This window comes from Phyllobates terribilis, unplaced genomic scaffold, assembly GCF_046119375.1.
Source record: "Phyllobates terribilis strain yellow unplaced genomic scaffold, ASM4611937v1 Scaffold_1__5_contigs__length_1240528914, whole genome shotgun sequence".
Classification (NCBI taxonomy): domain Eukaryota; kingdom Metazoa; phylum Chordata; class Amphibia; order Anura; family Dendrobatidae; genus Phyllobates; species Phyllobates terribilis.
In genome coordinates, this window is record NW_027362761.1 from 49,276,041 (window position 1) to 49,293,295 (window position 17,255).

A 17,255-nucleotide genomic window follows, 5' to 3' on the forward strand; every position below is an offset into this window, starting at 1 on the left:
GAACCAGGCATGTAGAGTCCATCCGTTCACCTTTTCTGCGTCGCACAAAGACACGGTGGTTGGAACCAAAGATCTCAAATTTGGACTCATCAGACCAAAGCACAGATTTCCACTGGTCTAATGTCCATTCCTTGTGTTCTTTAGCCCAAACAAGTCTCTTCTGCTTGTTGCCTGTCCTTAGCAGTGGTTTCCTAGCAGCTATTTTACCATGAAGGCCTGCTGCACAAAGTCTCCTCTTAACAGTTGTTGAAGAGATGTGTCTGCTGCTAGAACTCTGTGTGGCATTGACCTGGTCTCTAATCTGAGCTGCTGTTAACCTGCGATTTCTGAGGCTGGTGACTCGGATAAACTTATCCTCAGAAGCAGAGGTGACTCTTGGTCTTCCTTTCCTGGGGCGGTCCTCATGTGAGCCAGTTTCTTTGTAGCGCTTGATGGTTTTTGCAACTGCACTTGGGGACACTTTCAAAGTTTTCTCAATTTTTCGCACTGACTGACTTTCATTTCTTAAAGTAATGATGGCCACTCTTTTTTCTTTACTTAGCTGCTTTTTTTCTTGCCATAATACAAATTCTAACAGTCTACTCAGTAGGACTATCAGCTGTGTATCCACCAGACTTATGCACAACACAACTGATGGTCCCAACCCCATTTATAAGGCAAGAAATCCCACTTATTAAACCTGACAGGGCACACCTGTGAAGTGAAAACCATTTCCGGTGACTACCTCTTGAAGCTCATCAAGAGAATGCCAAGAGTGTGCAAAGCAGTCATCAAAGCAAAAGGTGGCTACTTTGAAGAACCTAGAATATAAGACATATATTTTCAGTTGTTTCACACTTTTTTGTTAAGTATATAATTCCACATGTGTTTATTCATAGTTTTGATGCCTTCAGTGTGAATGTACAATTTTCATAGTCCTGAAAATACAGAAATTTCTTTAAATGAGAAGGTGTGTCCAAACTTTTGGTCTGTACTGTGTGTATATGTATGTGTGTATATATATATATATATATATATATATATATATATATATATATATATATATATATATATATATAATGTCTTTTTTTGGGTCACTGCCTCCATTCTGCAGTGTGAACACCACCGCATTACAGTATGGTACAGAATGAGGGCAGTGTAGACAGCTGCATGTCTGTTATTAGGCTTGCCACATTGCAGCCCCAGCCTGCTGAAAAAATGGAGGAACTGCTAAGGCAATTGGTCCTCACTCAGGGCAGCAGCGCACTAATCAACTGATTGTGCAGCAGATTGAGGCTCTGCGAGAGACGCCACCATCACCGACTCCGGAACGTCGTGAGGCCCGGGACAAGGTCCGTTCCGCACTAAGGAAGCTGAGTCAGGAGGATGACGTGGAAGCCTTCCTCATTTTTCATGAGCGCACAGAGGAGTGGGAAAACCTGCCAGTCGGCCAGTGGGCTGAAGTGGTGGCTCCGTTCCTGATGGGCGACGCGCAGAAGGCCTACTTTGACCTCAGTCGGTAAGATGCCCAGGACTATGGGAAGCTAAAAGGTGAGATCCTTGCCCGACTGGGGGTTAATACCTATGTGTGAGCCCAACGTGTGTACCAGTGGACCTTTGCAGAGTCCAGACCCGCCAGGTCTCAGGTGTATGACTTGCTGAAGCTGCTTGACTCTGTCCCAGATGGTAGAGAGGGTGGTGGTCGATCGGCTTGTGAGAACTCTACCCACCGGTTAACAGCGTTGGGTGGGGCAAGGGGACCCGGGTAACCTGGACCAGGTGGTTAGCCTGATTGAACGATATACGGCCACGAGGACTTTGTACGGGACTCTGCCCCAATGCGAATGGCACTCCAGCCCCTGCAAGCCCAGGAGTTTGGGAAAGGGCCACGTCCCTCTGCTGGGGACAATCCGTACTGAGCCTATACTGAGGGGGTACTCCGGAGTGAGGGTGGCAGGAGACCAGCTAAATCGGCCTCCAGGACTAGTGGTTCCACCGCTATTAGATGCTGGCGATGCCAGGGGCCCGGACATATGGCTGCCAGCTGCCCCCTGACTGTTGAACCCATAGACTGCGGGAACAACCGCAGGTCGTCTATGTATGCCTGGACCTTCTACACCGCGGACCCTGTAGGTCCAACAAGCGAACCCCATCTGTGCCAAGTGTGCGTCAATGGACATCGATCAGAGGCTCTCTTGGACTGAGGGAGCCTAGTGACCCTCGTCCATGGGTCATTGATCTCGGTATTAGAACCCACTGGGGGTGAAGTCGGAGTTGTGTGTATACATGGCGAACTCCACGAGTATCCGACGGCGGAGGTTACCTTTTCCACTCCGTGTGGAGTGGTTAAATATGTGGTGGGAGTGGTAAAGACTATTCCTTACGGGACTGTGCTGGGAAGAGATGTGCCACTGTTTTGGTCCTTGTGGGAGACTAAAATTAACCCTCCCAGAATAAAGATGTGTCCGGGCTCGGAACCCGAAGATCCCGAGTCTGGGATACATGCCGTAGGGGTCGCCAACCTAGGGAAAGAATGTGAACCCGATAGGTTTCCCCTAGAGGTGTTGGCTGGAGAGGCCGAGGAGACCACATCGATCCCAGAGCTGGAAGTGTCCCGGGGAGTGTTTGGGACAGCTCAGCTACAGGATCCTACCCTGACCTGAGCCCGGGAAAGGGTAATAGAGGTAAATGGAGTGGCTCAGCAACAGGGAGCAGAGTCTGTCTTTCCGCGCATGGCGGTCAACCAAGAGTTACTTTATCGGGTTGACAAAATCCCGGATGAGGTTGTGGAACAACTAGTAAGAGGAAATAACAGTTGTATCATGTCAATCTGCTTAAAGCCTGGAAAGGCCGGGAATGTATGATTACAGATGCGACTCCAGTCGTTTTGTCTGTGGACCCTCCATCGCCGCCCCGGGAGGAGACCAGAGGAGAGGTAAAGATAAGTGACGCTCTCACCAAACAGCAGCGGCGGGAGGCTCGGAGGTTATTGCAGCTAAATACGGATGTATTCTCCAAACTACCTGGCCGCACCTCTGTCATCAAACATGATATTGTCACCGAGCCTCGGGTGAGGGTGCGGATGAAACCGTACCGTGTACCTGAAGCCCGGAGGCAAGCCATCGCGGCTGAAGTGAAACAAATGCTCCAGTTAGGAGTCATCGAGGAATCTAGGAGTGAGTGGGCTAGCCCCATTGTGCTGATTCCGAAGCCAGACGGGTCATTAAGATTTTGTAATGACTTCTGTAAATTGAATGAGGTGTCAAAATTTGAATTTTATCCAATGCCTCAGGTAGACTTGCTGATCGAGAGACTGGGGCAGGCCCAGTACTTCACCACGCTCGATCTGACCAATGGTTACTAGCAGGTGCCACTGACCGAATCGGCAAAAGAAAAGACTTCCTATGTAACACCAGAGAGCCTCTATCACTATGTCGTCCTGCCTTTTGGTTTACATGGGGCCCCGGCCAGCCTCCATCAGAAGTATGCGTTGGCATATTTAGATGATATCATCATCTTTAGTACCGACTGGCATACCCATCTGTCCCAGGTACAAGCGGTGCTGGATTCACTCAGTCGCGGGGTTAACAGCGAAACCCAAAAAATGCGCGATAGGTCTCGAGGAAGCCCGATACTTGGGGTTTGATAACCCCACGGCCAATCACGTACCCTAAGTAAACAAGATTGAGGCCATTCAAAACTGGCCCAGTTCTTTGACTACCAAACAGGTGAGAGTGTTTCTCGGTATCATTGGGTACTACTGCCGGTTTATACCTAATTTTGCTCAGAGATCGGCACCCCTGACCAATCTCCTAAAGGGGAAGAAGTCAGTCATGGTTCGGTGGAACCCTCAGGCGGAGGAAGCGTTCCAGGCCATAAAGTTGGCATTGTGCGGACAGCCGGTCCTCACCAGCCCCAACTTCAAAAAAGGCTTCATTGTGCAAATGGATGCCTCAGAGGTAGGCCTAGGAGCTGTACTGTCACAGGAGGTGAACGGAGAAGAACATCTGGTCACCTACTTGAGCAGGAAACTTACCACGGCAGAGAAAAATTATAGCGTAATGGAGGAGTGCTTGGCAATTAAGTGGGCCTTGGAGTCCCTATGCTATTTGCTCGGGCGACAGTTTTGCTTAGTTACTTACCATTCACCCCTGATCTGGATGAGAAACGCAAAGGAGAGGAATGCGCGGGTCACCAGATGGTTCCTGTCCATACAAAATGTTAGTTTTTCAGTGGAACATCGGGCTGGTAAGTCGCAGGGAAATGCGGATGTCCTGTCACGGGCACCCTGTATGGTGACCAGTGTTCAACCCCACAAGTTTGAACAGAGGGGGAAGATTTGTGAGGCAGTGAGAGGGATCATATGCGAGGGATGGTATGTTTCCCCCAGCATGCGCATAGAAGAATTTTGAACCCGCTGGAGTGCATTTCTATTACAGACACACAGCTGTGATTGCAGTGCAGAGTAAAAGTAAAGTTTGAACTTAATCAAGCTATTTGGCTAAGTTGAATTTAGGAAAACCCGGCATGGGCTTTTATTCTTGGACTGGACTACAGGAATGGCAGTGGGGCGGTCCACTCCCTTTAGCCCAGGTCTTACAAGTGTCTTATGGCCACAGATTCCCTTTAAAAACCTGCAGTGAAGGTTTGGGTGTGTCAGTGTTGGGATTGCTAGCAGCATAGCAGGAAAGCTCTCTATTAGCTTGTGTGAGGCTGAACACAGGCCTGTGAAGGCACCGCATCTGACACACCCTGAGTGACACGGCGTGGCCGTCTCCCACGGCAACAGTTATACGAATAGTGTGGATATCCCGGCTGCCATCCGGAGGACAGCTTTTGCGTGTGTGTGTGTGTGTGTGTGTGTATGCTCGTGTATAATATAGTTCCTAACTATCAGGATGGAGGAGGTGGGGACCAAACCTTATTGTTGCGCACACCGGAGGTCACTGGTGCGGAAGTCACAGTGACTCCCCCGGTGCGTGCGCACTAGAGCCCAGCAGTGTAAAATAGGGCCGAGAGAAAAAAAAACAAAAACCGCACCTTGCGTTATAGGCACATTGCACATGCGCGGGACCTGCAGACCTAGACGTGCAGGGGAAGGGGGGAATATTTAAATTAAGTAGGTAGGCAGGCATTTCTTGGCGTCCCCCAGACGCCAAGCATAGGAAAACGGATTTTATAAAAAGATATTTCAAAGCAAGCAGACCTCTAATATGGGCCATACAGGTATGTATATATTTACATTTCTATCACCTGTATGCCCATATTAGAGGTCTGATAGGTCCCAGGGGGTGACAGATTCCCTTTAAAGCTCAAGCGATTCACAGAATTGTATAACATTGGTCTGTGTCAATTGAAAATTACCATTTTTTTCCGCTAAAATATTACTTTGGCTTCAAGTTTTCAATTTTCAAAAGAGATAATAGGAGAAAATGGACCACAAAATATGTTACGCAATTTCTCCTGAGTAAGCCAAAACCTCATATAGGGGATCGAAAACTACTTTTAGGCACAGTGCAAAGCTCCGAAGGGAAGGAGCACCATATTGTAGTGCACATTTTGCTGGAATGATTTGAGGGTGCCATGTCACATTGGCAGAGCTCCTGAGGTGCCAGAACAATAAGAAACCCACCATAAGTGACCCAAATTGCACTCCTCTGGGAATTTATCTAAAGGTGTAGTGATGATTTTGACTCAGTGGGTGTTTGCCAGATACAAGCAGTCAGTGAAACTTGCAAATCTGCCAGTGTAGTGCCCGTACATTGTAGTGCCGACAGATTGTGCCCAGCTTGTGCTTCTGGAGACACACCTGTAAATTATGTGGGCTCTCATCAGTATAAAAAATGCTAAACGTGATGCTAACTGCGGTTTGTGGGGCTCAGAAGAGAGAAGGGGCATTTGGATTTGGGAGCGCAGAATTTGCTGGATTTCTTTTGGAGGGTGAGGAGCCATAGCACTTTTCCAGAGTTTTTGTACTACCAGTAACAAGGAAGCCCCCTATATTTCCATTGACAGATGACTGACCTGAGTGGGGGCTTGCTTTTTTTGTGGATTGAGTTTGAAGCTTTTGTTGGGAACATTATACATAACATTTGAGATCACATTTCTCCTGCTCTCTACGCTGAGCACTTACATAGGAGTATACATCTAAATTTCTGAATGATTTGATTCAGTTGAAACCCCCTACTAATCCATTCACTAGAAGGCAGCAGAGTTACCATGGACTCCGTCTGGCCTCTGTTCAGCTTTGTTCTTCTCTTTTGGAAGTCCACAAAACTGTGGTCAGACGCACTTTTATGCACACTTTAAAAGACAGACACCACCGGATCATAGAGCAGATGGCATGCACAGTGTCACCATCTGTCATTTTCATTTACATGGAAACTCCGGTGTAAGTGCTCATTTTTAGGCACATATTTGTTTTTTGTTCGCTTTCTATTATAATTTATTTATTTTTTTTGTATGCCTTTCACCTTGTGGTAAAAATGCTAAGACAACTTTATTCTTTAGGTCAGTACGATTAGAGCGATACCACATTTGTATCTTTTTTAATGTTTTGGCCCTTTTACACACACACTATTTTATAGAAAAAATTAATTATATTTGCATCACTTTATTCTGAGAGCTATAGCTTTTTTATTTTTCCACTAATGGAGCTGTATGGTGGCTTGTTTTTTGCAGAACAAGATGACTTTTCATTTGCTTTCTACTTTTTGATCACGTTTTGTTCCACTTTTTTGTTTAGCGGTATGATTACTTTGTGATTTTTTTTTTTCTTTTTCTTTTTTAATATTTTTACGATTTTTTTAAACTTTTTTTTTTTTTGCTTCTTTACCTTGATGGGTCATCAACTTTCCCTGCCCTGATCGGTGATCTAATAGTCTGCAATGCTTTTCATGCGTCTTGCAGACAGGGAGGAGGTGTGTCTGCTCCGGCTTTGACCAGGAGCTTACAGGCCACCGTCCCTGTGTGAACTTGCGGCCATCTTTTGGCCCTGGGTCACCATTGCAACCACCGGCACAACTATTGACCGCGGCATCAGAGGGGTTAAACTCCAATCGTGGGGGTTGCTGCAGGATGTTAGCTCTCACATAGAGCTGACACCCGCACTTGATCGCTACGGCGCGTAGTCTTCACGCAGTATACATACGACCGTTTGCGGGAACACACCTCCCGCTGTGTTGTATGTGTATGTGAAGGGGTTAATGCCGCCTTTACACAGATTTTGGAAGATAGTTATTCTAAGTCCAGATTCAGCCTACCTTCCAAAGGTAGCCATAAAATTTCATAGGAGTCAGGAGATTATTCTTCCTTCCTTTTGCACAAATCCTAGGATAAATTACAGGTCAGTAAAAAAAAAAACATGGAGGAAGAGCCAGTCGTTTGTTTCCTTCCAGGGCCCTAGGAAAGTCCTAAAAGTCTTGGGTATCTTAGCTAGATGGATTAGGGAAGCCATTAAGTTAGCCTACTCCTCTAGTTGTAGTTCAGTCCCAGAGAACACAAAAGCTCATTCTACTCTAGCTATTGTGACTTCCTGGGCAGAGAACGCAGAGGTGTCTATCCAGCAGATATGTAAGGCGGCAACATGGTCCTCTCCTTCAACTTTCTATAAGATCTATAGGCTTGATCTGACCTCTTCTGCTGATCTATCCTTTGGGAGAAGGGTTCTAAAAGCAGTGGTCCCTCCCTAGGGTGGATTTACTTTCTCTGTAAATCTCTTGTGTGGTGCTGTCATGGGGAAAAGGACAAGACTAAAATATTTACCGGTAATGGGATTTTCCAGAACCCATGACACCCCCACCCCTGTCGCTGGTATTGGTGTGCACTAATAGAGTTTTAGGTGTATAGTTCAGATGCTGTTGTAGCTTATGGTATGGTGATGTACATATGACTGCCTTGGAGGTCCTCTCATGCTTTGTAACCAAACTGATACGGGGGAGAAGTTACCACTTTTTTATTCAGTAGGTTCCTCTCCTTGATGAGCAGATCTCCTCTATCGTGTGGCGCTGTCATGGGCTCTGGAAAATCCCACTACTGCTAATTTTGTCTATCTGTTGCCAAAACATTCCTCCATTTGACTGTTCCAGAGTAAGAAATAGGTTCTTGTGCGGAGGTCAGATTGGAACCTACTCTCTTCTTGTCTCTGTGCCAGTCATGTATTAAAGAAAGCAAGGCTAGGGCTGCAATGATTGTATTAGTAAAAAAATCTACGGTATAACATAATCATCTAGATACACAAACACACACATTGTTTTTGCTGTTATTATATATAATACTTTTTTTTCCAGTCATGACCGAACAATGCAAGATATCGTTTACAAACTGGTGCCAGGTCTCCAAGAAGGTAAGCAATATCTTTGCAGATGACATGGGGTTGAGTACCTTTTGTAGTGGTATTCTATTACAAAATAACAATGACATTTCGAAGCTTGGGGAAGAAGTGGCAGATTTAAAGTTTAATGTCTATAAAAGGAAAGTTATGCACTTTAATAAATAAAATATTATGCAGCCCTAGACTGCAGATTTTCGTAAATAGAAGTTATTGTAAAAAATGCAAAAAAATTAAGACTAATGCCCCCTGAAACTGCCCAACTTTCTAGCATGTCAGCCCAGAACTTCGTGATCCACAACGCTCCGGTGCCGCTCTGGCAGTAAAAGAGCTAGATCTTGTGAGATCGTGATCTTTGCATTAACCCAGCGCGGCCATGTACTTTACGAAGCTATTACTGATCGGAAACCGCTGTAATGATGTTACGTACCCGCTTGGTAAAGTACGCAGCCGTGCTAGGAGAGTACAAAGAGTGATATCTCGCTCTTTCACTGTGAAAAGGTCCACGGATAGTTGTGGGATCCTGTTCTGCATGTTAAAATTAGACAACTTGAAAGTTTGGCCTAACTTTTGCTAGAAACTTGGACCATTTTGGGGGCATTAGAGGCTTTTTATAAAATATTGTAAGAAGTGCTCATAAAATGATCAGTCTGGGGTTGCCCACTCTCAAATAAAAAGGGCACCCCCCCAGAGTGGTGAAAGGTGCTCTTTAAAGGGAACCTGTCAGCAGGTTTTTCTCCATATAACCTACAGCCACCACCTTTCAGCTCCATGTGACAGCATTCTGAAATGTTGTATATTGGACCCCAATTCGCCCTGTTTGGCAAAAAAACTAAATAAAAAAAACACCTTTTATAATACTCCCATACGGGGCGGTCTGGTCCGATGGACGTCGCTGGTTTTCATCTTACCCCTTCTCTCTTCTTGCAATGCCATCCTCCTTCTCTGATATATGTAGATGACTCCTCCTACTTCATCCACAAAGTGTTCCCCTTCGCAGACGCACCTCTCTGCCTTGCTGAGGGCAGAGGACCGTACTGTAATGCGCTTTTTGACCTTTCCCCACACATGTGCAGAACAGTACTTTTGCTGTGCCCTCCGCAGGGCAGCGAGAGAGGTGCGCCTGCGCAGGAGCGCGGGGAAGAACACTGTGTGGATGATGTAGGATGAGTCATCCATACAAAGCAGAGAAAGAGTACTTCATAACAAGAAGAGAGGAGGCACTGGGCAAAGACCAGCCATGCCCATTTTAGAATGCAGACACATGGAGCTGAAAGGTGGAGGCCATAGGTTATATGGGAAAAACCTGGTGACAGGTTCCCTTTAAGCATTTGGTGCCTGGCAGTTATTTAAAAGGCAAACGGTAAATAACCAAACCCGACAGCACACTACTTCAGTGGCCATCAATATCAATCACTGTAAAATTGATAAATTTTGAAAGTCAAAGTCTTTACTATAATTGAATTATGTATGTAAAATCTAGTTTTGCATCCACCATCTTATGCTGACCTGTTTATTGAATGTACGGCAGGACCAAAAAAATGCTACAATTATATCACATGGCTTTTTCAACACTTAAAGGGAATCTGTCAGCAGGTTTTTGCTATTTAATTTGAGAGCAGCATTATGTAGGGACACAGACTACTTCCAGCGATGTATCACTTACTGTGCTGCTTGTTGTAGCTTCAATAAAATTGCTGTTTCATCAGCAGAAGATTATCACTAGAGGACTAGTTGTCTTGTACTATATGTAGTTCTTTTCTGCACCATTTTTTTCTCTCTATGAATTTCGACAGTATATTAATTCACTCGTTGTAATTATTTTCTATTGGACCTATCTTTTACTTGTAGCTGAAATCCGTAAACAGAGAGAGTTCTATCACAAACTGGGAATGGAAGTGCCTGGTGACATCAAAGCGGAACCTTGCGTAGCTAAGCAACATGTAGAAACTGTTCGAAATGGTATGATTCTCTTTTATTAATGGGATTCTCAATGTTTTACGTCCCATGTAAAGCTGTTCGCCAGGACTGCAAATAGGTGGTCTATTCTTCTGATGGCCATTTAGTCAGATCAATATGGGACAACTCCATGTACTTCCGTTCATCAGTTGATTGAAAGAGCCAACATGCTCCAATAAATGCTATGACCCTTTTGGTTTTTACCAGGCGTGGCGCCTTACTTTTAGTAGTGGTTGTACCTGGTATTACAGCTTGGAGCAACTCTCCTATTTAGGTGGCATGGAAATAACTAAAAAATTATCACATTACTAGAGACCCCAAAAGTTATCTCTCTCATTCCAGGATTCTAGAACTTATTTATGTTGTATAACTATTGTTTTTGTCTAACACTTATTGCCCAATTCTTGAAATCTGACCAGTGTCAGTAATGTCTGGAACGCTTCCACATATTCCAGTGATTCCGAGATTTTTTTTTTCGTGTCATATTGTACTTGATGATGGCGGTAAATTTAGGTCGTTATGTTCTGCATTTATTTGTGAAAATATCGAAATTTTTGTGAAAATTTTTTCAATATTCTTAATTGTCAATTTTTATATCTGCCTTATTATAGTGGGTGGTTCCGAATCGCTGTTTTTAGGATTTACACGGAAACCCTGACATAAACTTTTAGCAGAGATCACAGGGTAAATGCGAACCAAGCCTTATTCCGATTTTTGGGAGTTAGAATGAACAAATAGCAGTAAAAGAATAATTTTTATTTTTGCATGGTTCACCGTGCAGGATTAGTGATTAGAGGACTTTATTCTTCGGGCAAGTGCAATTACAGCGATATCAGATTGATAACGTGGTTTTTTTTTGTTTTTTTTTCATGTTTTGCTGCGATCACACACTTTAAAATGCTTTTTCATTAAAAAAAAAAAGTTTTTCCGCCACCATATTCTGAAAGCTGTACTTTTTTTTTTTTTTTTTTTTTTTTTTTTTAAATATACTTTTTGGCAAGCAATGGTACATGAGGGCTTCTTTTTGCACAACAAGTTGAAGATTTTTTTTGGTACCATCTTGGGATACATAACTTTTTTTGATTGCTTTTTTAGATTTTTCAGACTCAGAATGAACAAAAAAAAAGCTATTCAGTTGTTCTATGGGTATGTATGTATATATAATATTACAGTGGGTACAGAAAGTATTCAGACCCCTTTAAATTTTTTACTGTTTCATTGCAGCCATTTGGTAAATTCTAAAAAGTTCATTTTTTTTTCTCATTAAAGTACACTCTGCACCTCATCTTGACTGGAAAAAAAACAGAAATGTAGAAATTTTTGCAAATTTATTAAAAAAAGAAAAACTGAAATATCACATGGTCATAAGTATTCAGACCCTTTGCTCAGACACTCATATTTAAGTCACATGCTGTCCATTTCCTTGTGATCCTCCTTGAGATGGTTCTACTCCTTCCAGCTGTGTTTAATTAAACTGATAGGACTTGATTTGGAAAGGCACACACCTGTCTATATAAGACCTCACAGCTCACAGTGCATGTCAGACCAAATGAGAATCATGAGCTCAAAGGAACTGCCCAAGGAGCTCAGAGACAGAATTGTGGCAAGGCACAGATCTGGCCAAGGTTACAAAAGAATTTCATTTCTGCATTACTCAAGGTTCCTAAGAGCACAGTGGCCTCCATAATCCTTAAATGGAAGAAGTTTGGGACCACCAGAAGTATTCCTAGACCTGGCCGTCCAGCCAAACTGAGCAATCGTGGGAGAAGAGCCTTGGTGAGTGAGGTAAAGCAGAACCCCAAGATCACTGTGGCTGAGGTCCTGAGATGCCGTAGGGAGATGGAAGAAAGTTCCACAAAGTCAACTATCACTGCTGCCCTCCACCAGTCGGGACTTTATGGCAGAGTGGCCCGACAGAAGCCTCTCCTCAGTGCAAGACATATGAAAGCCCACATAGTTTGCTCAAAAACACATGAAGGCCTCCCAGACTATGAGAAATAAGACTCTCTGGTCTGATGAGACGATGATAGAACTTTTTGGTGATAATTCAAAGCGGTATGTGTGGAGAAAACCAGGCACTGTTCATCACCTGCCCAATACAGTCCCAACAGTGAAACATGGTGGTGGCAGCATCATGCTATGGGGGTGTTTTTCTGCTGCTGGGACAGGACGACTGGTTGCAATTGAAGGAAACATGAATGCGGCCAAGTACAGAGAGATTCTGGATGCAAACCTCTTCCAAAGTGCTCTGGACTTCAGACTTGGCCGAAGGTTCACCTTCCAACAAGACAATGACCCTAAGCACACAGCTAAAATAACAAAGGAGTGGCTTCAGAACAACTCTGTGACCATTCTTGACTGGCCCAGCCAGAGCCCTGACCTAAACCCAATTGAGCATCTCTGGAGAGACCTGAAAATGGCTGTCCACCAATGTTCACCATCCAACCTGACGGAACTGGAGAGGATCTGCAAGGAAGAATGGCAGAGGATCCCCAAATCAAGGAAAAACTTGTTGTATCATTCCCAAGAAGACTCATGGCTGTACTAGCTTCTACTCAATACTGAGCAAAGGGTCTGAATACTTATGATCATGTGATATTTCAGTTTTTCTTTTTTAATAAATTTGCAAAAATTTCTACATTTCTTTTTTTTCAGTCAAGATGGGGTGCAGAGTGTACTTTAATGAGAAAAAAATAAACTTTTTGGAATTTACCAAATGGCTGCAATGAAACAGAGTGAAAAATTTAAAGGGGTCTGAATACTTTTCGTACCCATTGTGTGTGTGTGTGTGTGTGTGTGTGTGTGTGTGTGTGTGTATACCGTATTTTTTTGACCATAAGATACACTTTTTTTTTTCCCCAATATTTGGGAGGAAAATAGGGGGTGCGTCTTATGGTCCTCCAGGAACGCGGTGGTGGTAGCGGCGGCGGCATCAATGTCTGCAGAGGTGAGCGGCTGGGGTCAGCACCTGTGCCGGGCCAGTGTCAGGCTGTGAGCGGCGTGCGGCCTGCGCAGGTCTCCGGTGTGCGCGGCCATCTTACTAGAGCTGTGAACTACAGGAAAATGGCCGCCCGAGCCGACGCATGCGCGGACCGGTAGCTCCGGCCGACCACAGGCCCCGGCCCGGCACAGGCTTTTTTCTATTTTCCACCCCAAAATTTGGGGTGCGTCTTATAGTCCGAAAAACACGGTGCATGTGTATGTATGTATATATGTGTGTGTATATATATATATATTTGCGCAGTTCACTCGTACTAGACTCGGTGATTACCAATTATGTATACTTTTTTGTCTATTTCTGTCTTCACACAGAGGCTGCATTTTTTAGTGGCGAAACACTGTTTTTGGGATATGTGCGCGCGCTTTGTGCTTTTATTTACTTTTTTACATATTTTAACTTTTTTTTTACTTTTTCACATAGTCCCACTGTGGGATATAAATATTTTGTAATTCAATCGTTGGTCTCTTGCATTGCAGTACTCGTGCACTGCAGTGCCTGAGACCTGTCAGTGTCTCACTGACAGAGCCTGTTAGACCTGGCTTATAGCAGGATCTAACAGGCCCCTGTACCCTGGGGTACCATGGCAACCATCGGCACCTGTGATGCCAAAGGTGTCAGAGTCTTTTAACCCAATTTAACGACTTGACAGCGGTATTTTAAGGGATTAATCGGTTGTGACCAATACTTCATGGTGTCAAAGGTCACCCGCGGGATTTTCGCCCGCTGGGGGTCGTTATACACTTAATTGTCAGTGTCGTGAAAAAGCGGTGCTGTGGATTTAGGCCCCGAAATGGCCGAAATGAAAAGGTATATTGGCAGTCGTTACAGGGTTAATGATTCTGACTTCAGCCCAGAAAGCAGCTGATGTTTTAAAGTACATTATTGTTCACTTGCTCTGCACTGTGTAGTCAGTTGCCTTAAATGATTTTTATTTCCGAGTTTCTTAGAGTACCATAGTTATGACTCTCCATATTCTATTACCAGTTATAATTTCCCATCTCGCCACCAGATAAACCACTGCATAGATAGATGGGGGGGATTATAACACACCAAAGCAAGAATTACAGAAGTAAAACCCTCAGTTTTTTTTCTGTTTCTTTAATTATAACAAAAGTAAATTGAAAAATTGTCCTTCTTAATAAATCTGTCAAATCTTTCACCTGTCATGCGCCTTGGCATGCAAAGTTTGCCAATGAGGCACTTGTGTATATTTCTCATATAATTCATTAAACTCAAACTTGGAATTTTTTCTTCCCCCGCCTATTCAGCGTATTTAATGTAAAAATGAATGGTGTCATTAAAAACTACAACCACAAAAAATAGGCCTCATAGCATATGGTTTTGCCAATGGAAAAATAATGAGTTATAGTTTTTGGAAGACGGGAAGGAAAAAACGAAAGTGTGAAAAAACCCTCAAAATTGTAGTGATTAAGGGGTTAATCAGAAGTTGAACATTTCTTTTTTTCTGTAGCACAATTTTAAAATCATGTTCGTTCAGTTTAGTTACCCTTATGTGTTACTCCCCTATATTCTAGGTGAGGCAAAACCTGAAGAAAACACAACTAAAGATACAACAGAAGAAAAACAAGAAGACGACCATGACTACCATAGAAGTGATGAGCAGGTATACACGGCATTGCCTTTCATGGTCTTAACTAATTCATTTTAAATCTGTTTGTGCGATCACATTCGGGATGCCTGGTCCCTTGTGGATAAAGGTGAGAACACAGTGGTTGCAGTTTGTACTGAGCATTTGCAGTGGGCACACGAAAAACGCTGCTTAAAATATGCACTATGTGATGCTTGTTTTCTTGCGTTTTTTCTTATTCTTTTGAGTGGGTGAAAAATGCTGCAAAAACACTGAAAGAATTGACATGCTGCAGATTTGAGAAAACTCTCAAGTTCAAATCTGCAAGGAAAAAATAACCACCATGTGCATGAGATTTCAGAAAGCTCATTCATATTTTACTCTTAAAGGGGTTATGCCACAAATAAAAGTACATTTTAATCAATAGATCTTGGAATAATAATAAGTTCCACAACTGGATGTGTTTAAATAAAATGTTCCTGTGCGGAGATAATCTTATAAATGTGCCCCTGCTGTGTACTGTGTAATGGCTGTGTCTGACCGTGCAGGAACATGGTCTGATCATACCACAGCTCCTGGGCAGGGGAGGAAGCAAAAGACTATACAGACATTACAGCGGGGGATCACAGAGGATTCTAAGAGGTAAAACATTTCCCTGCTTGTCTTTAAACAATATTTTACCTCAAAGAATCAGCTGCGATCTTGTGCTGTATACTTTTGCTTCCCCCCCCCCCACTACCAAGGAGCTGTGGTATGATCAGACCATTTTTCCTGTACAGGGTCAGACACATCCATTACACAGTACACAGCAGGGGCACATTTATAAGATTATCTCAGCACAGGAACATTTTATTTAAACATCCAAAAATGTATTATTATTCCAAGATCTGTTGATTAAAATATTCTTTTGTTCATGGCACAACCCCTTTTTAAACTCAGACAAAAACTCAGTGTGTGAACAAACTCTTAGGTCAGAGAAAAGCTGGGTTTATAGATGATTGCAATCGGAAAATGTTGACTATTGTACTCTCTCGCACGGTGGTTACAGCTAGCCGTTTTTAATGGTGAGTCAATCCAGTTCAATGTTTGACAATTGTAGACCATACCATACGTTCCTTTGCTGATGTCCATAAAAAGTCATTATAGGTTAACTGAGAAATCGCAAATAATCTATCCATGTATAAATGGTAGAAAAAATATATATATATATATATATTTGCTCAAACCCCAAAATGGCAGTAGTGTCTTTTATTTTAATTGTTAAGCTGCTCTAAGGATCAGTTCAGCTCCTCTTCCTTATCTCTTGAGCCACGTATTCAGTGCAGACTGACATAACTAATCTAATAATGGCTAAAAGGATTGAAAGATGGGGCATGTGTATAATGAGCTCTGGGGAGACACAATGCAGGTTGACATTTAGGTGACCTATGTATTTGTTCATGCTGAGCGCTTTCATTCAGCAGCTTTCTATATATAGCTGATGCTTTGAGGGATGTAAAGATGGATTTCATTAAAGACCCAAAAGGCGAGTGTGCAAGGTTTGGCCAGTCGTCTTGCTACAGTGCCACATAGTGTTTCTGCATTGTAGCTTGAAATTTGGTAAAATCTACAAAGGAAAGTGTTGTTGAGATGTCACTGAATCTAAGAAGTTGACTCCCAATTTAGACCTGGACAAGTCATGAGTTCAAGGGTGATGTACTAGGTAAGCACTGCTCGCAAGCTTACGGCTGCTTGAAGGCTTATTTTCCTGTGTTAGAAAGCAGAACAGTAGGTGTGCGACTGCCAGCTTGAGTTTACTTCTCCCCTTTCTTAAGTGGCACTGCATTAAATCTGGGCTGGCAGTGTAAATTATTAAGTCGTGTGTCTTCTGTGCTTTTTTCTCCCTTTCTAAAGGTCAGTATATGCTTAGAATGCAACAGCAGCAAATTGCGTGGACTCAAGCGAAAATGGATACGGTGCTCAGCCCAAGCAACAGTTTTACATCTTAAGAAGTTCATTGCCAAAAAACTTAATCTATCATCTTTTAATGAGGTAAGACCAAGCAGCGAAACGTTTAATTTCATAAAAGGAAACTATTATTTTTGTAAATGGATGGGAACATTTACTACAAAAAAAAGCAATTTGTTAAAGGGGTTTTACAGGACTTTTATATTGATGGACTTTTCTTAGTATCTGATTAGTTGGGGCACTCCGCCCATCAGCTGTTCCAGGTGCCATTAGCGGCACAGCTCCGTCAACGCAATGACTGCGGCCGGGTACTGCAGATCTACCCTCTATTCAAATTAATAGGTGGCGGATGTGCAGTACCTGGCCAAGGCCACTATGCAGTTGACGAAGCTGTGCACTACTGGCGCCAGGAACAGCTGATCGGTGGAGCTGCACCCCACCGATCGTATATT

The 17,255-nt window shown here is 43.4% G+C and overlaps 1 protein-coding gene across 1 annotated transcript in view; it reads left to right on the forward strand.

Annotated features, from left to right (window-relative positions):
* The window catches only part of PCGF3 (polycomb group ring finger 3), a 141,903-nt gene that overhangs the window by 118,062 nt on the left and 6,586 nt on the right, over nt 1–17,255 (forward strand). The window contains exons 4-7 of the mRNA XM_073651805.1: nt 8,268–8,323; nt 10,160–10,270; nt 14,804–14,892; nt 16,750–16,887. Coding sequence (XP_073507906.1) covers nt 8,268–8,323; nt 10,160–10,270; nt 14,804–14,892; nt 16,750–16,887 — 394 coding nt within the window. The remainder of the gene's footprint in view (nt 1–8,267; nt 8,324–10,159; nt 10,271–14,803; nt 14,893–16,749; nt 16,888–17,255) is intronic.